The 22,755-nt window shown below is 44.5% G+C and overlaps 1 protein-coding gene across 2 annotated transcripts in view; it reads right to left on the bottom strand.

The window, feature by feature from the left end:
* Positions 1-5,707: 5,707 nt before the first annotated feature.
* The window catches only part of NPAS3 (neuronal PAS domain protein 3), an 876,091-nt gene continuing 859,043 nt past the window's right edge, over positions 5,708-22,755 (bottom strand). For both annotated transcript variants that reach the window (XM_055088379.1, XM_028495688.1), the window contains 3 exons: positions 12,506-12,653; positions 8,967-9,091; positions 5,708-7,091 (listed from right to left, as the gene is read on the bottom strand). In XM_055088379.1, coding sequence (XP_054944354.1) covers positions 5,710-7,091; positions 8,967-9,091; positions 12,506-12,653 — 1,655 coding nt within the window. In that variant the 3' untranslated portion in view covers positions 5,708-5,709. The remainder of the gene's footprint in view (positions 7,092-8,966; positions 9,092-12,505; positions 12,654-22,755) is intronic.

The following is a 22,755-nucleotide window of genomic DNA, read 5'->3' as shown; positions in this document are numbered from 1 at the left end:
TGGGCTGTTTCCTCTTCCTCCTTTCTCTATTTGTGGTACCTAACTTACTGCCGAATATAGAATAAATAGTATTGTGGACACACACACATCCTCCAACCAACATTTCTCGATGGCCAACTCTGTGCCAGCCATATGGACTACCCGGGAAGGCAGGAATGAATGAACTTGCTGCTTTATCCATTTTGCCATTCCTTTCTTGGTGGAAACTCAATCCATCCTGCCAAACCACATGGTCATTTCTTGTGGAATCACTGACTCTTGACAAGTCATGTTTCATTTTCATTTTTCCACGTGTCCTCATCCATCAGTATTTAGTAGATCTTCACTGAGCCAAGACTATTCATAACTCATTGAGCTAGGCACTGTGGGGGGGACATGAAAATGAACAAGCCATGATTTACGCCTGTGGCGAGTTTACCAGGTCAGCTCCCCTCCCCCCGCCCTTATAATGGTTTTCTAGGAGATACAGAAAAGCAGAAGCATCTAAGGGTGTTAGCTTACCTTAGCATCCAGAATTGTTTCTTAAGCCTGCTAGTTGTCATCATTCTTTGAGACTCATGCTCACGAATAAGGTTTGCCTTTTTCACTACATGATATGAAGGATTAGCAAAGGTATTCTTCCTTTTCTTCCAAGTCCTTCACTCTTTCTAATTTTTGAACCTGGGTAACAATCTTCTTGGCTTGAACAGACTGTCTTCTGGGCTTGAAAATATACATTATCTCTTACCTTCAATGCAGTGCATAGACCAAGTTGATTTCAAATTCTTCAGCATGTTGTTCAACATAAATATGCTTTGTCTAGGGGTAGGTGAAGATGGGTAAGAGTTATAGTCCTAAAGGACTGAGACCAGTTTCTTTATGCTCAACTGAATGCATATCTTCCCTCTTGTCCTTCCTGCTACTTTATTTAAAGGTTTGCTGCTGTTGTTGTTCCTCATTGCCAAATGGGTAAGTGTCAGAATCAGCTGGGAAGGAGAAGAGATGCAGAGGGCTGGCCTTAGGTCCCTGTTCCATCCATCACCTGCAAACTGAAGCCTTAACAAAGTGACTTGCTGCCAGACTGGCAAGGGAGAGGTCCTGTGCCTCTGAGGAGCTCAGGGTTCTGGTTTGGCTGGCAGCCCCAGGGCTGGGGAAGTGGCAGGGCTGCCCAGTTGTCAGTGGGTCTGCGCCCAGAGCTCACGCCCTCTCTTTTTGGCTAAGAGGTGTTCTTTATTTAATTAGTGACATATTTTAGCATTGATGGGTACAAATAAAGGACAGGAAACTTGATGCTAAGGAGGCTTGAGCCTGGGTAAGCATCGAGGATTTCTATCACCTCTATTGCAGAAGCTCCAGATATCATGAGGATTTCAATTCACCCATCACCATGTCTGGCTTTCCTTTTTCAACTCCCAACTGCTACTACCTCCAGATCACAGGGTGAAGGGGTGTCCAGAATTAAAGTGTTTTGGCCAACCAACATTGTCATCGAGCCAACAGAGGGTCAGCCCTCAGCCTTGGTAGACCCTCCCCCATGCAAAGCTCTGGAAGCCATGGCTAACAGCCGGGTCCATCAACACCTTCAGACAGAGTGCCTTGGGTAAGCTGGCTTCAACACTCACTGTCATCTGTTCAGGACCACGTTTCCAGCTTCATCAGTTTGTTTGTTTCTCAATATTGCTCTGCTACATTCTTCTGACTCTCAAGAGCAAAAAAGGAAAGATAGATTTTGGCAAAGTAGTTGAGAGAATGCAGTTCTGTATCCTCAGTCACCCTCTTCCTATTTCTAATTTTTAAGTACTTATTTCCAGGGATCCATAAAGGGTCTAGTGGAGACATCTAGGACCCCACAACCATAACTGCATTTCCACATCCACCAGTCTGAAGCTATCCTCCATTAACCAAAAGTACCCTCAAATTAGCAAATGTCATCAAAGACTTAAAGTAGGACATGATATTTACTATAGTTGGGAGCTTTTGGACAAAGTGTTTGCTTTTTCTTTCCACTCAACCCATCCATATGTCTTCATTTTCTGGAGAGCACAGGCTTAACAGGTGACCCACCTGTATCCTTAACTTTGAGAGAGCGGCTGAAGTTTTCCCTCTTTATTTGTTTATTTTTTGGAGTTGGCCAGCTGACCTGCCTCAAAAAGGGACAGGCTGGATGCTGACCTACCCAATAACGCAGCACAATCATGACTTACTTGGCTTATCTGGAGGAAGAAAATACATATTTAGTATAAAGAGACGATATAAGCAATGGAACAGTTGGTTATACATTAGAGCTCATAATAAATGAAAATATCAAGTGCATTTTAAATGATTAATGTATGAAAACTCTCATCATTTATTGTGCATTAATCAAGAAAAAATGCACACTTCCCATAGTGGTTAATGTCGCAGGCCCGTCGTTCAGCTTTGATAACGTACATAATAATGCTCATATGACAATGAGTTGGGGTAGCTGAAAATCTAGGATGGTTGCACGTTTGGTGTAGTATTTGGATTAGCATCTTAATCTGTGCCTTGTCAGTCAGCCTCATCGGTATACAAGCTACGCATTTTGTCCGAAACTAGCAAAAATATGGATGCTTTAAAAATTTTTTTCTTTTTTGTTTAAATCAAGAATAATGACCAAGGTACCTGCTTAAACAAATACTACCAGCATTCATTAGTTAGGATGGTTACATGTAAAAGAAATGATGCCAGATAGTAACAAATCCAAGAGAAGTTTATTATGAAAATGGCACCTGCAGATGAAAAATTAAGTTACATAAAGACAACCATGTATGTGACATGTATGAGAATCTACAAAAGTATAAAAAGAACCCTGTTGTAAATGAAGTATGTACATTTCTGATTTGCAGCATTATAAATGGTCAATGAAAAAAAATGTTTCAAAATAAGCCAGGCACTCAGGAAGTTAGGTCCCGTTAGCTTCACACAAAACAAATGTACCATAGCTGTCGCTTTGTAATGTTTTAATTTTTTTATATATATATTGTAGAGTTGGTAACACTGCTACGATTTTTACGAACAGAATATCCCTTTCCCCGTTATTCAGCTACTTGGCACCAGTCTCCTCATAAAAGTTTTCATATATTTGTACAAGAAATAGTTAAAAACACAGACACAGTCTTCACAGGTAATGAAGTATTTTTTTTTTCACTTTGTAATTTTAACACTATGGATTTAGACAGCAGCTGTGATTATCTGTTAGTTTAAATCACCAGAAATCATTTTGACACAACACAGAAACATTTATAAAAGAAAATATAAAACAGCTGTCTAGCTGTTCTTTGTAGCTGATAGGTGCGTTCCTTTGATTGTTCAATAGCTAGAGTAGAGCTTCCAAAATTACTCTTTAAATTTCGTGATTGGCCTTCTTCACTTCCTAAACCTACTCAAATCCTTCAAGTAAGTGCTCACTATTAGAATTTGTGGCATTAAACTTCTTTTCACTATTCCACAGTGGTTTGGGCCCAACTCATGGAATCAAAGGGCCTGGAGGAATCCACTCAACACAGTGATATTCAAAGGACAGCCGAGTTACTATATTAGCATTGCACACATAAACAAATATATACGACAGTTCTATAGTCCATCCCCCCCCCCTCCCCTTTTGTTTTTAAAAAATGTTGGTTGACCTTTGAAATAATTTTCTGTCTCACTGGTAAATTGCTTTATATATTGCTCCATCAGCCAACCTGGAAGGAAACCAAAGCAAAGCACCCACTGCTTATAGGTAGAACACAAGGGACTCTGGGAATGTTAACAACTGAGGCTATATGGCATCAATTTATTTCATATATCTGAGCATTATTCTTCAGTGCTTTTTGTGGCACTCCAGAAGAGTCATACCCAGAATTCCATTTATGGGAAAAATGGCTCCATTAACCTTGAGCTAGTTAAGAGTCTTTTTATCTCTGAGAATGAAAAAGATTTTCAAGAAGTTGGGGTTGGGGGGAGATGAGGCAGGAAAAGGGGAGGAGAGAGAGAGAGAGAGAGAGAGAATATACACCAGCAAAGCAACAGCAGAAATCTTAAAAAGTGAAATGGAAGATTCACAGACAGTAGAAGCAGCATAGGGTGACGTTACAGAGGAAGGCCACCACACAAAAATCACTAACCCCCAAGAATCACTGATTCACTAGGACTGCAGGAATGGGACTGTACTAGAGATAGAGCACAGAGAAGACAAAGGACAAAACAACTACATTAGCTTAGTATATACTGCATATAGAAACACACATTGAAACTGCAATGGACTGACAGCCAAGGACACATACACAGTGCACACATTACAGTTCTCACATCTGTTATTAGATGCCTCAACAAACAGCTGCCAAAAATGGAGTGGAAGAAGAATTTATACTTGACAGTCATTTGGAGTGTTTGACACTACACTGATTTCTGGCAACAAAGACAAAATAGGATATTTTTTTCTTTTTCTTTTTCTTTTTTTTTTCTTTTTTTTTTAAACTTAATGTGCAGTTTTCCGTTGCAGTTATCTGTTTGAAGTTTATTTTAACCCATTCTTTAGTTTTAAACCTTACTGGTTCCAACCTAGAACTAAAAGAACCAAAGGGGAAAAAAAAAATCCACCAAATCAGTCCCCCCAAATACAACCTTCCTTTTTTTTTTTAGCAAGAAATGAAAAAATCAAAAACGTTAAATATTTTTTTCCTTCTTTTACTCCAAAGTGTTATTGAAGTTGCAAAACTTAGCCTCAGTTAGACTGAGAAAAGGAAAGAAAGAAAGCTCAACGAAAGGCAGTATGTACCTAAACTGCTCCTCAAATCAGTCTGATTGAGTTCTCCAAAAGCCCTTTTAAAAAGGGCTTTCCTGACCCATTAAATTTAATGTGAGGCTATGTTAGTTGGGAGGTAAAAAATTTTAAGTCCTGCAGCAAACATTAATGAGGGCTTTGTCTTAACTAACCAAGGAGACTGCAGCAATGGACTCCAGACCAGGACAGAACACATTTTTTTTCAAAACCCAGCCCAGGAGCTGCATTTTGTATGAAGACATTACAGATTAATAAATGATAGCACCATGGTTTTAGAAATTAAGTTAATGTTTCAGTAATTAACATTTAGTCCAACTTTTGTTTTAAACATTCTAGTCACAGGCCAGAAATTAAGTTTAAGAACCCAAATTATTTTTATGTGCAAGTAAGAAAATCTTAAAATCTTAACCATAAAAAGAGAATTAAATTCTGCATAAAATTCTAAAATACTATCCCCCTATTTTCAAAGGAATTAGGAACAAAAACAAAAACACCACCCCATTTCATTTGACTTAGTCAAACAGGGCACATTGTTTATGCTTGTCTCTTTCAATCTTGATCATATCAAGATCTTTACGAAGAAAACTCAATGGTTGTCATTTGAGAAATCTCTTGACCACAAGACTGAGTATTCTATGGCAGAGGCATATACACATTAAAGACATCTTAATAAAGATGTAAAGGAAAGCAAAACAACCCAACACACATCTCGGAAGAAGACAAAATGGCAGGCAACCGGTCGTCTGACCCTCTGAAGGCCAAAAATAAACATATCTTTACAGGAAAGAATGAGTCCAGTGAAAGAAAGAGGGGATGGAACGGGGACCGTCGTGGCGAGAGAAGATGCTGACCTGCTCGAATTCAAAGTGCTAGAATCAAAGGTCTAAACGAAAACGCCGACGATGCCTCCGGGCAGAGCCCCGGGCCGCGCTGGGCGGTGCTCAGTCCTCCTTGCGCTCCAGAGTCTGTGCCGCGTGGATGCCGTTGCTGTAGACGGGGAAGGGCAGCGTGGAGAAGAGTCCCTCGGCCGTGGTGAACACGTTGCCGGCGGGCATCTGCGTCAGGCTGGCCGCGCTCACGGCGCCGCCAAACGGTCCCGACATGTTGAGCCGGTGCACGTGGTGGTAGAGCATCTCCATGGGCGTCTTGGGGTCAAGGCCGAAGCCCGGGCTGTTAACGTCCACGAAGTTAACAGCGTGCGCGTTGGGCAGCAGGTTGCCCTGCATGGCCAGGGTCACCTCGGCGGGCGCGTAGCGGATGGTGCCCGTGGTGTAGACCCTCTGCGCGGCCGTGCTGGTGGCCGCCAGCGTCCCGGTCACCCTGTGCACCAGCGGCAGCACGACGTTGCCCGCCTGCAACCTCTGCAGCGCCTCCAGGTCCCCAGTGTACAGCAAGGAGTTGGACGCTCCGGGGCCGCTCCCGCCGCCGCCGCCGCCGCCGCCGCCGCCGCTTCCGCCCCCGGGGTGCTTGTCCCGCGGGGACGCCGAGAGCGGGGGCGACAGCGGGTCGGAGGCGACGGGGGCCAAGGCCGCGGGGGCCGAGGTGCCGAACTGAGTCTTGCGGGCGGCGGCGGCGGCGGCCGTGCCGTCGGCACCGGGCGGAGTGAGGACCGAGTCGGGGATGGCCACGTGCAGCCCCCCGCCGCCTGCGCCGCCCGGCGGGGACGGGAAGTGCTCGGAGCTGGGGGGCTTGGTCATGCTGTAGGGCGACTCGTTCCGGGAGATCTCCCGGTTGGGCGGGTAGTTCCAGATGCTGCTGTCGTTGTCGAAGTTGATGGGTTCCGAGATCTCCGTCTTGATCTTGAGCACCGAGGCACTGTTGGGGGAGGACAGCAGCCGCGGGGGCTCCACCAGGCCCGCGTCCAGGCCGCCGGGGCTCGACGCGCTGGACAGGCGCCGGCGGCTGGCGCTGCCGCCCTTCTGCCGTTTCCGCCTCTTCTTGCGCTTCTGGTGCTTGCTGGAGGCCTGCGCGCCCGCCTCGCCCGCGCTGTCCGAGTCTTTGGCGCTGTCCGAAGACAGCGACTCGCAGTTCTGCAGCCGCAGGTCCGACTCGCTCTCCACGTAGCGCTCGACCTTGATCTGCATGGGGCCCAGCGCGCCGAAGCCGCCGCCGTCCTCGGCCGCCTTGGGGTTCTCAAAGTCCGAGTGCTCGAAGCTGTCGTCGCTGTCGCGGCTGTCCGGGTTGCTGGAGCTGTTGTGGCCGTCGTCGTTGCAGTTCATGTCGTTGTCGCACGTGTTGCCCGACTTCTTGCGGTCGGGCTCCGGGTCTTCGCTGTTCTCGGACTGGTTCCCCTTCTCGTCGGACTTGGAGTTCTCATTGTCCTCTGCGTGGGGCCGGCGGCCGCGGGGGGTAGGGGGCGGGGAGAGGAGGCACAGGAGACAACGGGGTTAGCAGGGCAAGACCCACCTCTCACCTGCGGGGGTGGGGGAGGGGAGGGCGGAGGTGGTGGGGGGTGTCTTGCCTTATCCTGAGCTGCTCCACTGCCTCGGTTACTTTAAAGCCTGGGCTTTCCCTCTCTTGAGGACCTAGATTAGCGGGACCCTGACTCAGAAGTGCGGTCCCCGGACCCGCCCGCTGCATTGGCATCGCCTGGAGGCTTGCTACAAATGCAGAATCCCAGGTTTCCACCCAGGCCTACTGGATCAGATTCTTCATTTGAACAGGATTCCCCAGGTGATTCTTAGGCACGTTAACATTCGAGATGTTCTGCGAAAATGCTCACGGACTCGAGAGTAAATAACCGGGAATAAGGTGGTAGTGACACAGAAAAAATGATAATTTGCAAGGTGACTTTCCAAAGAGGTCTGCACCTTCCCCTGGTAAATATTTGCTCATTATTGAAAACCATACTCTGTATTCCTAAAGTTATTTTTATCTAGAGCACTGAACGCCATCTGATTCATTGTATGTTTTACTTGTATTTACTTCTGTCTCTTCCCCCAACTGGAATATAAGCTCCACAGGGCAGGGAATTTTTGTCTTTCTTGTTCACTGCTATATACTGTATAAATAAGGAGCAGAGATTGTCCGTTCTAGAACTCTGCCCTAGTAAAGAACTTTCTCGAATGAATGCAATTTACAGGAAATCAATCAAGATCCTCCCCACCTGCTTCCGCCTCCCTGAAGCTGTGTCTGGAGTAGAGAGAATACGGTACAAGAGCATGTTTCCTAAGGATGGGGTTTGTGGCCGGTGTGCCCTAGTCATCTGGCACATTTTAGGAAGGATAGATTTTCTCAGTAATAGAACCTCAGAACCTTTAGGGATGATGCTGATTTTATGGCTCTGCTTTTGGATGGCAGCCTGGACGAGCACCTTGGACAAATCATGTAACTACTCTGGCCTTCATTTATTTAGCAGAAAAGGTTGGGTTAGGAGAGGCTTAGGATTTTTTGCGGCCGTAAATTCTATGAGTTATGTGCCCCTTGCATCTATGTGTGTCTGTGGAAGGGGACTGGGAAATGGAGGAAAAGTAAATTTTTATATTAGCTTTCCTGTGCTCCAAAGAACTACTCAAAGTTTGCTTCCTAAAATAACTAGGAATGGGAAAGCATGGATTTGTTCAGCATAGATTCAGAAAATGAGTAACAGACGGCACCCAGAAAGAGTCATTTACCGATGCCATTAAGTATCCCACTTTAGAGGTTCAATCCCAGCTTGGTGAGGATGTGAATATTTGGGGCTCAAAGTCACGGTCTGTCTTGGAGCAACAGAGATAGCCCTGCTGTCTGCTTCTGGTAAAGAGCATGGAGCTAGCTATGGGGTTAGCGCCGGGCTTCTTCTGTATGGAGGGCTGACGTTAAGTGATGGCTAAATCAGTCAATCTCTCTGTACATTTGTGTGTATATATTTATATACCATAATATACCTATGTGTATGAATACATACCACAACATGCATATGTGTACGTATTTATACATATTTAGATGCAGGTATGTATTTATGTAACACCACATACATAAATGTATGCATTGTATATATGTGCACACACTTATGTAGTGTGTACATCTGTATGTAGTGGTATATAAGTATATATACATATATGTGTTGAGAAAGACTCAGTAATAACTTGATGTGACATATATCCCTATATAAACTTTGACCAGTTGCTTCGTTCAGATGACACTCCTTTGGCCGTTGCCCACCCCTCAAGTTTGGAAAGGCAAGCCATAACTGCAGAACACGGAGAAGTCGTAATACCTGTAATACCTGAGGTGTCTTTAGAGTCTGACTCAGAGTCGGAGGTCTCTGAGGATTCCGAAGTTTTCTCCGGCAGGTGGGGAAGCTGTGCGATGTCCATTGGCGTGTCCTTGTACTCGGGGTTGCTGTGGAGGAGGGAGGTGTTCATCAGGAGTGCAGACACCCATTCTGGATAGGTTGCTTTTGACCATCTTCTTCCCACTTCCTCGCCCCAAACTTTTGGAGTTTAGAGGGTTTGAAAGACTAAGCATGAAATCATTTCTCAGCTCATCATGGGAATTTTACAGAAGCTTGGATTGCATGCGCTGGGGAACAGGTGCACCTTGCCACAATGACTGAATACCCAAATGCTACATGAAAGCCACCAAAAAGCTTTCAAGTAATCAGGTACCACTGGGGGCCAGGGAACTGGGCTGCTTGACATTCCTCCCAGTACCACACCTGGGGGAAGGGAGGATGAGAGAAGCACCCTCAACAATTCATTCCCCTGCCTCCCGGTGTGCCCTGCCTTCTCCTGGGCTCCTAATGAGTCCGTTGCTTCAGTACCCTTGTCTTGGCTCCTTGATGGAGCCCTCGGCTGTTCAGATGGCTCGAAGGCTATTGGGGGCGGGGAGTTGGGGGGCAGAGCCCTCAGCACCTAACGATCTGACAGATGCACAGGTGCACCTTGGGCTGCGTGGATTATGGCTACTGAACTGTCAACACACCCATTACAATCACATTTTCATCTGCTCGTGTGGTGTACACCTGTGGCTTGTTAGCTGGAAATCTGATTGCAGTGGGGAGAGTCCCAGTGTGAAAGAATGAAGCTAACCCCATTTGCACAAAAGTGCTTAATTTTTGTTCTATTTTTAATTCAGAAACAAGCCTCCTCTGGAAAAGGGAGTGTGTTCGGTCAGTCAGCGATCTTCTAGAAATGCCATTCCAAGGCCAGGCCAGCGTATGAGCAGTACCAGCTGCTTAATCTGAAGGCACTAGGAAAGTCTCTTGCCTCCAAATGGAAAATGCCTCTTCTGTCCTTCTATCATGGCCAGTCAGCCAGAGACCTTCCATAGGTCTCTATGACTCACTAGCTAATTTCTAGTAAAATTCCTGTATCAGAGAGTCACTGTTTCAGTAACTACACTAAAACTGCAAATATCCCAGAGGGGTTAATTCACTAAGATAAATTATCAGGGCTTTACTCCTTAGTGTGAATTAGCGTCGGCAGCAGAGCTTTCTCTAGATGATCAGATGAGCCAGGTGCCAGGAAGGTAGCCTTAGCCCTTACGCAGTTTCTGTAATTCTACCAGGTGTTGTGAGGGTACAGGAAGAAGACTGGAGGAGCAGTAATTTCAGAACAGGGAAGTGCAAGCCTGGATGGAGCCCAGAAGTGAGGGATTCTGGCCAGCAAGAGGGAGCATGAAAATACTGCTTGGGGAAGAACAAAGGACAGGAATGTGGGAAAGAAAAACCAACTTCAATAGTTGCTATCAGGCCAAGGCCCTTCTTCCTAGACCTGCAGCCTGGAGAAGTGATCCTGATGAGTGACAGACCGGGGGAGCTTCCTCTGCTAAAGCTCATGTCTGTCAGTCTCCTTTGGTCCAGATGCCATGTGGGTTCACAAGTCCCTTGTTGGCCAACTCCCAGTCTTCTATTATTGAACCCAGGGTGAGTCTTCAGGTCAGCTGAAACACGTCTGGCATGCCTGCGATTGAGGCTCTTTGAGCCTGAAGGCTGGTCTTTGGTACCCAAACTGCTTCCTTCTTCTCCGTATGGAATTAGGTGGACCAGGAGCACCAAACGCTCCTGAGCTTGTACCATGTGATCCTAGGCTAGACCAAGAGTGTTGCTCCAAAGTAGCACCAGCTGACCTCTCCTTACCCCTCCTCACTCCCTCTGTTTGGGGGCAGAGTAGGAAGTCATGAGGCTGATGAGGCAGTAAGAAAGATCCAGATGGGAAGAAGTCTCCCTGAATGAGATGAACAACCATAGGGGTTACTTTAGTGCCCTAGGCTCCAGCAGCCTGGGGGACGGCCATCCTACAGTCTATGGTGTCCCTGTTACTAATGTCTAATTTTTAATAATAATGGGTCTCCTTGGCACAGTGAATGTCAGTGCCACAATACCGTATTCTGTCTTCTCTTTGGCATGCGGGTTTTTATAACCTTCTGCATTGCATACAGCCACTGTTCCATAAACCTCTAAGTAAAAGAATTCCCTGATAGCAGAACCCATCTTGAGCATATCACAAACACAGGGGATAGTTTGCATGAAAAGCAGGCTTTGGAGAAAGCCCCATTCGATACCCATACTTTTACCTTTAGAGAGAATTAATGTAGAGTAGAAGAGGTCAAAAAAGGGAAAAGAAAGTAGATGAATGAAGACTCTTCTAAGTGGTGCACATTAAAGCCCTCTCTAGAGCAATAATCATTAGTGTCTGATTGATATGCTATCGGGAAGCAAGCACATTCATGCCTTCAAGTCGTCACCAGCGGACGCGAACACACTCTGAAGGGTCAGCGTGCTGATGAGCCACGGCTGTCTGCATCGCTGTCTCAAAGAAAAATGGGATTCGGTACTCCCTGTCTAGATTATCAGTCAAAGGGCAACAAGTTCCATTCATAAGACCTACTGGAAGTTTTCCTCCTCAGACCACATGTGGGCCCTGCTTGGTGGCTTTAGGCCAAGAGAAGCCAAAGACTAGAATGACAATGGTGGGAGGGGAGCCAGGCTGAGCATTTGGATAGCTTCATGGCAGGATTGGTGGAGAACCTCCCAGAAAGCCTGTCCCTAGACGCAGACCACCCAGGCTATGCGTCTTGGTTACTTTGGTGCTAGCCTGCATCCACAGGCAGCAAGCAGATGAGGACGGAGAGACGAGTGGTGGTGCACACTGGAATTCAGGAGGCTGTTGAGCTTGGCTGCATTAATGGATATAAATTTGAGGATGCATTAAAACAGCGGTCACCCTTGCCTGAGATCACAGAGCAGGCAAAAGAAGACTGCCTTCATTTTTACACTGAAATTGTCTCAGTTCTGGCAAAGCGACTCTCTCTGCTTACCCAAACTTGAATGTCTGGGGAATCCAACCCTACGTGATATGCTGAGGACTTCAAAGAGATGGGATACAGGAGGAATGTGAACTCTGCCACTTCTTCCCCATCCCCTTTTCATAATTTTCACAAGGGTTGGAGCGCATGAGTGTGAGAACGTGTGGGGGAGAAGGAGATGCTTTTTGAATGCTTCCACTGGAGGCAAACGTCTGTGTTCTTTTTCTGGCCCAGACATTTGTGGGGAAACCAAAGCAACCTCTGCAGAACTGCCCCAAGGTTGGCAGACCAAGAACTATTGGACATTTCGCACATCTGCCCTCCAAGTCCCTACCGACATGGCTTTGAACTTTTCCCATTTCTTTGAATCTTGTGGAAAGACAAGCCGAATTTCCATAAAATTCCACACCAGATACTGTCAAAAGATAATACAGCGTGTCAGCTATTTACCATTGGACTGCATGTTTTATGACTGAGATGGAAATGAAAAAGAATTCCAAAATATACCTCAGAAGATAATTCACCCAGATGATGTTCTTCTCATTTGCGTTCTTGGCGTTAATAGCTATTGTGGCACTAGACTGTATCCAAATATATCCTCCATTCTTCTGCATCCAACGATAGTACTTTGTCACACACTGGCCCTTATTCAGCACTGGTGAAAAAACAAAATAGAATAGAAGGCATTGCATATTAGGACTGGGACGAAATGGTTATCATCTCTGCAAAATCTGAAGCTTAGAAAGGGGAGGTCCCGGACTTCCCTGGTGGCGCAGTGGTTAATAATCCGCCTGCCAATGCAGGGGACACGGGTTCGAGCCCCGATCCGGGAAGATCCCCCATGCCACGGAGCAACTAAGCCCGTGCGCCACAACTACTAAGCCTGTACTCTAGAGCCTGCGAGCCACAACTACTGAAGCCCGCGTGCTCCACAACAAGAGAAGCCACCGCAATGAGAAGCCCACGCGCCGTAACGAAGAGTAGCCCCTGCTCGCCACAACTAGAGAAAGCCCGCGGGCAACAACGAAGACCCAACGCAGCCAAAAATAAATAAATTAATTTAAAAAGAAAGAAGAAAGGGGAAGTCCCGCACCAAGCCAGGGGTGCCCCTCTGTATGCTTAATGTAGAATGCCATTAGTAGGACAAATAAAATCACCAATTCAGTGGAGCAGCGGCTCCGGAGCTAGGGTTACTAGCGTTTGTAGCTAGGGTTACTAGCGTTTGTAGCAAGACTTTATTCCATTTTGGGCAGTCATGGTGTGAAAGGAAGAATAACAGGACTACAAATCTTTTTGGCTCACAGAACACCTAATGCGGTGTGGATATTGTCAATGGGTTTGACGTTAGATGGGAATAAAGGCAAATTTGGATGTGATTTATTCATAGCTTCAAGATAGCCCTCTTTGCGATTCTGGATATCTGAATGGTTCCAAAGATGCTTTCCCCCTCTGTCTTTGATCATTTCACCTCAGCGCGAGCAGTATCAACCCGTGTCCTTATGTATTGGTTCCTTTTGATCTTGTCGAACAGAATTTATAGTGTGAACTAAATCTACATGGGTCAGTCGGGGAGATTCTGGTGAGAAATTTGCTGAACGTTGGAACAAAATACACTCCCTCACCAAGTCAGAGAGAAACACTGGCCTAAGAGAAGCACAGGTTTGACTTGGCTAGAGCCAAACAGAGTGACAGCTCCACACAGACTCTGAAATATGGCCCCAAATGAAGGAACAAGTAAAAACAATCAGTAATGTGAAACGGTGCCGTTAAATATCCACGGAAAGAGAGCTTTAAAATGCAGATGTTAAAAATGATACTTTAACCAAAATCTTGCCAAGCTGAAATGGATTTGATTTGTATCTGGGTACGCTTGAGCTAGTAAAAGGGGGAAGAGTGCAGTAAATCAGCCCCTGAAATAAAGTGCTATGGGTGGGAAGGGTTTAAAAGGATGCCGGAAACGTGCACAACCCGCTGTTATCGCTTGGATACGAATTGCAGAGACTCCACACCCCCCAACAGCGCGCCAGCCGGCCGGCCACTAGAGGGCAGTGTGCACTCATCCACGCTGCCCACTTTTGGCACGTCCTTGTCTCCGTCTGCTAAAATGAAAAACCTCTAACTGCTGTAATAAATTTGGCTAAATTAGCTGCTAAATGGTTATCTCAAGTAATATGTATTTGCATTAATCATCTTGCTCTAAACCAGAACAAGCCAGAGTCCTAAAGACGTAGTAAATTCATATTGTCCATTTAATTATGGCTAATAAGTGCTTCATATACAATAGTTTCACGAAGTACATTTTGATTTTTTGGGGGGTGGGGTTGGATGGGTAAAGGGTTGTCACTTTGGAAAAGAGCTGTGTTTAAGGCTGTAGAAGCTCTTCCCATCATGTCTGAGCCACTCTTCCTAGCTCTGAAAGTGGTCAAAAATCAAACCTCCATATATTTTATCCATAAACATATAAACTTCAACGCTTTTCTCCCATTCTCTCTTTTTTTGTCTCACAATACACGAAATGGATGGTTGTAAAATGTAATACTTAAGTCTTAACAGTTGCTTGAAAAAGCCTTGCTTTGATGAGTGCTTCAAAGAGCGGCGAGTTCTATTCGGAAACTATTCTACAGTTTAGGGTATTTTTAAAACCCGGAAGTGTCACCTTCTCTTAGTGGTGAGGCTCCACAGGTAGGACTGTACTCTGCTTTTGTAGGCGATTTTAAGTTCTGCCATTCGGCATGCATGGCTTCCCCGGCTCCAAAACTGTGTAGTGAAGCTGAAAGCAGTAAAATACTGACTCTGCCATACAGCACTTCTGTCAAACCATTGTTGCATGCAACAAGATGTGCTTTTATTCAAATCCTCTCAACCTGGTTAACTATTAATAGAGGAACGATAGGTTATGAAATTCTGCCCACTATTTTCACAGAAATACTTACAGCATCCCAATCAGTGGTTGGCGTATAATTCTACCTGCTGTGTATCTGGAGTAAGGGATAATTTCAAATGGTTCTAGTATTTTTAATAAAGGCAAAGAGACTAAGAAGCCCCTTTTATAGAGTCACATGAAGAAAACACTGAGATGGTAGGCTAGACCAGCCCAGCCTGGCTGGGGATTTTGGACTGGAATTTGACCCAAAGCAGGCAAAATTAAAAAAAAAAAAAAAAAAAAGACCCCACAATACAGTGTGTAGCAAGGGGCAAAGTGAGACAGAAATTATAAAGTCAAATTAGAGTTTGCAGAATCAGCATAAAGATCACCACACCCTCTCCTTCCTAACAATACTTTCTCTTACTTACAAACAAAGAAACAGAGAAACAAACAAAATCTCCTTTCTGAAATGCATGACCAGTAAAACATCAGCCTTGGGAGTGGGCCCCATAGATGTGCTGTGAAGGGGCAGAATGCCTCATTTGCTAAAAGATTGATGTGTGTCACCTTTTTGGGTTAAGGCAGCATGACTCTGGGTCTGATTAGGTGCATCTGTGTTTCCTGAGAAGATAAATACAAAGTTATTAGGACCCATGATTCCACGAATATTATTTATCACCCAGGCCAAGGGCCATCTAGCAAAGAGAGGAGACCTCAGTGAGGGACAGGCAGGCCAGGCAAGGTTACGTGATGAAGTGGTGGTGACAGAGCTGCGGAGAAAAGGACCCCTGAGAGGTTCCCTGGGGAGTCAGGAGCTACTTGAGCGCCTTCACTTACCATGGTCCACGCCACAGAGCAGATCCAGGGCCCCATCACCGTCAGCTCAAGAAGACAAGTTTAACCTAATCCATTAATTTGCCCTGGGCCAGCCTGACAAACAGAATTCTGAAAAGGTAGACATTCCAGCATGGTCTTGGATCATGACTGTTTCCTGAGGATCAGTGTTTTCTGAATGACACCCCCATGTGTCCGTGGGAATCTAGATAACTCAAGATAAGGCGCTGAGTTAGCTGCTACTGTAGCATGAAATGTTGACCGAAAGATCACCCCAGTTGTGTCTGTTTTTCAGGAGGACCCATAAAAGCGGTCACAATGGAATTTTGCTTCTTTTAAAATGAACACGGAATAATTTTTGCTTGGGGCTCTAGAATATAAATTTATGATTTGTGGATGAAGCTTCCTGCTTTTAAAAAAAAAAATCATACTGGCAAATCAGTTGGATCGTTCCAGCTGTGCCAGAGGCAGGATCTGACAGCTTTTCCTGAGCTCATGTGGTCCTAATCAGCTCAGGAAGAAAAGCCACTTTGGTGCCAGTTTGAAAGAGATTTTTAGTTTGTAATAAATTAGACAACTTGAAAAACACAAAAACTTTTTTGATACTCTCTAATCCAGGGCTGCTGTTTTTATTTTGGGGTTTTTAGCTTTAAATAATGGAGAGAAATGAGAGAATGTCTGTGTTAGTCTATTTCACAAAATCCCTTTTGTGGAGAAAAACAGAAATAAGCATGATGTAAGTTACTTGGTATGGAAGTCCTTAAAAACCAGTTAATTGTCCCTTGAAAAGAGATAGATCCTCATCAAACCAATGAGCCCAGGAGAACATTCATAACAGTGTGCTCAAACTATAAAGAGAAGAAGAAACCGAGAGAGAGAGGAAATATCTATGAGGATCTTATTTTTCGTCTTACACTGTGATACGGTCTGAGTACTTCTAACACATAACCTGGCATCTTCTCTTTGGTTTATCCCGAAGTTTACTTTTTGCTGTCCAAACCTTTTGGTAGAGCAGCCTATGTGTGCCCACTGAATTCAAGGATCACATCATAACATTTCTAGAAAGATGTCTTTAAAACTGTGTGATAGGAATTAGTTTTTATTTTATTTTAGTTTTTAAATTTTTTTTTTGCGGTACGCGGGCCTCTCACTGTTGTGGCCTCTCCCGTTGCGGAGCACAGGCTCCGGACGCGCAGGCGCAGCGGCCATGGCTCACGGGCCCAGCCGCTCCGCGGCATGTGGGATCTTCCCGGACCGGGGCACAAACCCGTGTCCCCTGACTCGGCAGGTGGACTCTCAACCACTGCACCACCAGGGAAGCCCGGAATTAGTTTTTATTTAAGGATCTCAAAACACTGAAATGGCCTTTTCTTAGGTTTTAGAGGGTAAACATGAAGACACAGGGAGGCTGACTGTGTTTCTCCCAGAAGCCCTTTTAGTCTTGGATGGTCCCAGACCGCTATTTAAGACATCTAGCTCACTAACTGCAAAATCTGTAGTAAAGTCTGCACGGCATCAAAGCCTTTCTACCGTGGACGCCTCTCTGCTACTGACGGCAGCTTGCTCCTTTGAGCCCTGAAGTCTAGGGTGCAGCCAATTGCTTTTGGCTGCTATTGTTCAGTTCTGAGGAAAACCGAGAAGTTGTCATCAGTACTGTTCCACCTTCCAAGCTACACGTGCCTTTGAGTTACAGACTGTGCACTTCAGAGGACAGAAATGACCCTGCATTTGGGAGAAGAAACTACTAGAGACAAGGAGAGACTTACATCTTGGCTGGTGGAACCATTCTAGCCCTGCTCACTTGACCATTTTTGTCTCTAAGTGTCAAAATACCACCCACCCCTAATTGTGAAGGGAGTGGCAAATACAGTTCAATCCAAAGAAGAATGCTTATGTGTTAGAACCCATGACCTTTTACATCACGTACACACTTTACCCCACAAAGACTGGATGCTCAGATTGATTATCTTTTTCAAAAGTCACCTGGCCTCTTGGTTTGAGCTTAGTGGCAAGCATACAAGAAATGTACTCCTTGTAGAGAAAACCGCCCCCCGCCCCCGCAATCTGATGAGCTCTTGCTGGAGCGCACATCTATGGCTCTGCACGCAGTGGCCAACAGAGGGACTTCAGTGTTCCTTAGGAAAACTTTGTCCACAGAGATATAGACTGATGATTGAAAGGACATAAAGGAAGCCTGTGTCTGTGGCAAGAACATAACTCTGTTAGTAACTCAAAACAAATCAGTCCAAGTTTGCCTTCAGAAATATGGAGGAAAAAAGAGAACATGGTCTCTTCCTGTTGGGCTGTTCCACAAAATCAAAGCCAAAGATTCTAAATAGTGAGTTACTTGTGTCTTCAAAAGAAGGAAGCAGTCTAATTCAGTTTGAAGAGGAGATGAAGAAGACATCTCAAAAGCGGTCTTTTAGCAAAGTGTCTCACAAAAGGGCATTTTTAGAGGTTTGCATATGCATTAAAAAGCTGTAATACTTGGTGTATTCAGGTAAGTATAGAATAAATAGGAAATGGTGAGCTCATCGGAGATTTTCACACTTGACATTCACACAGCTGAACAGAGAGCTTCATTATCGTCATGGCAATATGAGGGTGCGCATCTGCTGTTCAGCTCACCCCCCCTTGAGCTACCTTCATCAATGGCTGCAGAGAATGGGGAGTGGGGGGTTTTCTGCTAGATACTCAAAAATTAATTTTGAATTCACTAATGCGGAGAGCGTGTAAGTTAGGGGTGTGTATGTGCTAGAATCACACTTTCTACTTAATACCACAGTTGGGTGCTTAGCTGTAGCTACCGGTTTTTCTTTCTACATTCACAAAACTGGCAGATGAAACATGAAAAAGAATACTGACTCTTTAATCTCTGCTTCTCCACCTAAGGCCCAAGGCAGGCTGACAGGGAACTTCATTCTGGAAACAGGACTTTTTTTTTTTTTTTTTTTTTTTTTTCTTTTTTAAATTCTGGATTACTTTTTCCTCTGCTTTTGAAAACTGTGGGTTATAGGGGAATGAACCTGACATAGACTTAAAACAAGAACAGGTTTCTTTATCTAAAAAGTTATAGTCCTTGATGCTTACAGAGGTCATTTTCAAAACCCACAAGAGAAATAGCATTAGAGCCAGGAACTGTGCATTTAGCGCTTTATTTACTTACAATAGAGACAGTTTTTCATTTAGAACTGCTCATAGGATCAAGCAAGGCTTTGATGCCATGCAGACTTTCCTATAGATTCTGCAATTAGTGAGCTAGATGTCTTAAATAGCAGGCATCTACAAATTGGGTTTTAGTTTTTTTGTAAATTTATGTGCTGAGCAATATTTGGTCAAATTGAATGATATTTGATACTTAATGTGAGTTACGAGCCTAAGGACAGAAGACCCGTGGATGGTCTGTGAATGACTATGCCATCATCTATGGATTTCCCCCCTAATATCCTAATGACAGGCCCTGCTTGAATTGCTATCTGTGTTATTTATAACCTCAGAAGAGGTTTTTTCCTATATCACGGCCGCCGATTGACAGATTTTTATTAACTGTTAATATTGAATCCTGTAGAAAACTTTTCATTGATTGAGAACATATCAATTGGTTAAGTTTAAAAAATAAATTCCCCTTTTCCTTTTTTTTTTTTGTGTGGTATGCGGGCCTCTCTCTGTTGTGGCCCCTCCCGTTGCGGAGCACAGGCTCCGGACGCGCAGGCCCAGCGGCCATGGCTCACGGGCCCAGCCGCTCCGCGGCACGCGGGATCTTCCCAGACCGGGGCGCGAACCCGGTTTCCCTGCCTCGGTAGGCGGACGCGCAACCACTGCGCCACCAGGGAAGCCCAATTCCCCTTATTCTTGATGATAACGTGCTGAGTTGGAGACCAAGGCTTTTGAACATTGAGGGGATCATGTTCTAGGACCAGAAGAGTCAAAGTAATTGTTGGCATGAGTGACATCCGAGATCTCAGATTTTTTTTAAGCTCTTTTCAGTCCAGTCAGGGAGTTTCAGTACTGTTTATTCCTGACCTTCTTGACCTGAAATAGTTAAGAACAGAGTATTTTTTAGCCTCCAAACCTTCTTTTTTGTTGGGGGTTTGTTATGTAAAAGGACACAGTGAACTCTTGCGCATGGAATTAAGATTGATGACTAGGAAATCAGGGAAATGGTGGATTTATCCACTCATTCAATAAATGTTTTTTTTTGAATGTGCCTCTCTGTGCCAGGCACTGGGGGATAGCAAAGTGAGCAAAATCTGTCACTGGCCTGAACTCCTGTCTGAGTCTGAACTGGTCACAGAAATTCTGTCTCCCTTCCCGGGGACTGGTTTAGGTTTGGAATATGATGAAACACTGCACAACGAGACTCAGGGGGAAGTCTCTCTACTGTGGGACACTGCTGAAAATGTTTTCTTCCTTCTGAAAATAAGGATTTACTTCTCTTTGTCTTTGAACGGGAGACAGATGCTTATCAGTCATTTTTACTAGTAAGTTTATGACAGTGATGACTTATGGAAAGTGGCGTGGAGGCCTATGAAAGCACAGCAGGTCCAACCTGGCCTGGGTGAATCCTTCACCTTCCTTTAAAAATGAAGAGGAATGGAGTACTGGGGAGGTTAAGCTGGGATGTAGGGAGACCTAAAAAAATGGTAAAAAGATGAGGTGAATCTTTTTTTATTTTTTATTTTTATTGGAGTATAATTGCTTTACAATGCTGTGCTAGCTTCTGCTGTAGTGAAGTGAATCAGCCGTACACATACCTATATCCCCTCCCTCTCGGACCTCCCTACCACCCCCTGCCCACCCATCTCACCCATCTAGGTTGTCACAGGGCACCGAGCTGAGCTTCCTGTGCTTGATAGCAGGTTTCCACTAGCTATCTGTTTTACGCATGGTGGTATGTATATGTCAATCCTAATCTCCCAATTCGTCCCACCCTCCCCTTCCCCCTTATAGGCAGGTTTATTTTATGTCTCTGGCAGACTCTGTGTTTCTGGATGCAGTCATTTCATTAAGCCTACTAAATATCTTTAGCAAGAAATATCTAAGTGGTGAGGCATAGTTATACAAAAACTAGTGTTCCATAAAATCGGGACTATTTAAAGGAGCCCAGACAAACGTCATGTGTTCAGCTGTTCTGTGGATTGTCAGAAATCCTGGTACTTTGTTGTGAAAACATTACAGATTCTCCCAGGGAGCGGTCACCGTTGAGTGTCCTCTGAACAGCTATTCCGCCACTTCTTCCTGGGTAATAGAACCCCCATTTGGGGCTTTATGTGTGGTGGTCTTCCCCCAAGTCTCAGGAGGGATAAATGTTTGTTTAAACCAGCCGCAGTAATTCCATCCGGCGAGTGGCTGAGGCTGGGACATTTGATGAAATGCTGGACAATGACACTTTCCTGGAGGGCCTGTGGGAATATTTTCTTTTCTTTCAAAAAATGAACACAACGTAGCAACTGACCCTTTCCTGACTTTGGACATTGTCCTGTGAGGAACTGATCATTCATTGGCTGTGCTACAGCTGTCTTTTGATCATGAAGAGAAAGTGAAGACGATTACAGAGAAAGTTGAAATCATTTTTACTTGGGTTTTCTGTTACTTGTAATCAGGTGGGTTCTGGCTAATGTGTCTTCCCCCAAATTTGAGGAGGCCAGAGAAGGGGTGGGAATTCTTCAAGAGCTTCAAATAACCTGCTCTTTAGTTAACCCTGTATTAATGGAAAAACACTGTATGCTAAACACATACACAAATTAAATCCTATGCTGCTCATTTGTGTTTAAAAAAAAAGTTTGAGGGCTTTTTTTTTTTCTTTTTGAGATATGCTGGGTGTCATTAAATCAACATTTTAGAAAAACGATGTCATCTTGTTCTTCATTTTGGATAAAGTACAAGAAGTACTGGAATTGATTTTATTGAGGTTAATTGATTTCTGTTAAAATGGATGATTTAGAAGTATTGTTTCGTTTTCTTGATCATGCTTTATGAGAGCAATGGGTTAGTTGCTCTCAAGTATCAGGTGTTTCTGTTATCAAAATAAAAGCAGCTACTAATTGAAATAGTAATAAGGAAAAGCCCAAGAATCCATGTTAGAATTGCATTAGAATATATCAGTCCAATCAAAGATCTGGCTTTCTCTCTGAGCAGAGAGAAAAGATCACGTGCTACGTTTTACGTCTTTTCGTGTGCTCTTCAAAGCTTGGGATGCCCTCAACACCTACCCGACGCCCACCCCCAACATATCTCCTGCCATCTTGCCGTCTTCTTTCAATGTCCAGGGAAAACGTGCCTCCTGGAACTTCTTATCCTTCCTTGGTGGCCCCCACCTCTGGGGCTTCTTTGTTTTGTTTACACGTCGTGATAGTCCTCATTTTATGCCACCTTTGCAAAACTGGCTGTTTTCATGCTGTCCTCTCTACCAATATGTAAGCTGCTTGAAGGTAGAGACCATGACTTAGTTATTTTTGAAACTTTATAGCAATACTGCGAACCTTGTATGTACTTAAGTACTCACAAATGTTAGATGACCTTGAACAGGGAAAATATGACTGTTCCTAGTCACACGTGCAGTCAAGTACATGGAAAAATATTAACCTGGGGAAAAACTAAAGACCTCCTTTTGCTTACAAGTTGACTACTACTGCTAAATATTAACTTTCTCCACTGCAATTCAAAACTTTACATCTTCGTAAAGAAGTCGATCTCTTTACCAAGTAATCACACTCGTTTCATTTGAACACTGATTGAGATGCCCTCAGAGCCACTTGACTATTCATATTTTACAACTATTAATAAAATTCATTCAATTGGAGGGGGGTAAATGAAATCCTTAAGATCGTTAGTCGATCTGTATTTACTTTAACTCCATGTAAAATAATGCCTTCTAAATACCAGCGTAGTCAGTACTTCTCAAACTTTTACATGAATGCGAGTCAACTAGGGATCTTGTTAACCGCAGATTTGGATTCAGTAAACCTGAGGGTTGGCCTGAAATTCTGCATTTCTAGTATGTAGTGGAGCAGGGATACTCAGCTGGTAGGTAGACCCTTGCTGGTCTCTGTTCTCT

Source organism: Physeter macrocephalus, chromosome 11, assembly GCF_002837175.3.
Source record: "Physeter macrocephalus isolate SW-GA chromosome 11, ASM283717v5, whole genome shotgun sequence".
In the NCBI taxonomy this organism is placed as follows: Eukaryota; Metazoa; Chordata; class Mammalia; order Artiodactyla; family Physeteridae; genus Physeter; species Physeter macrocephalus.
The sequence above is the reverse complement of the archived record's forward strand: the minus strand, read 5'-3'. Positions and strand labels throughout refer to the sequence as shown.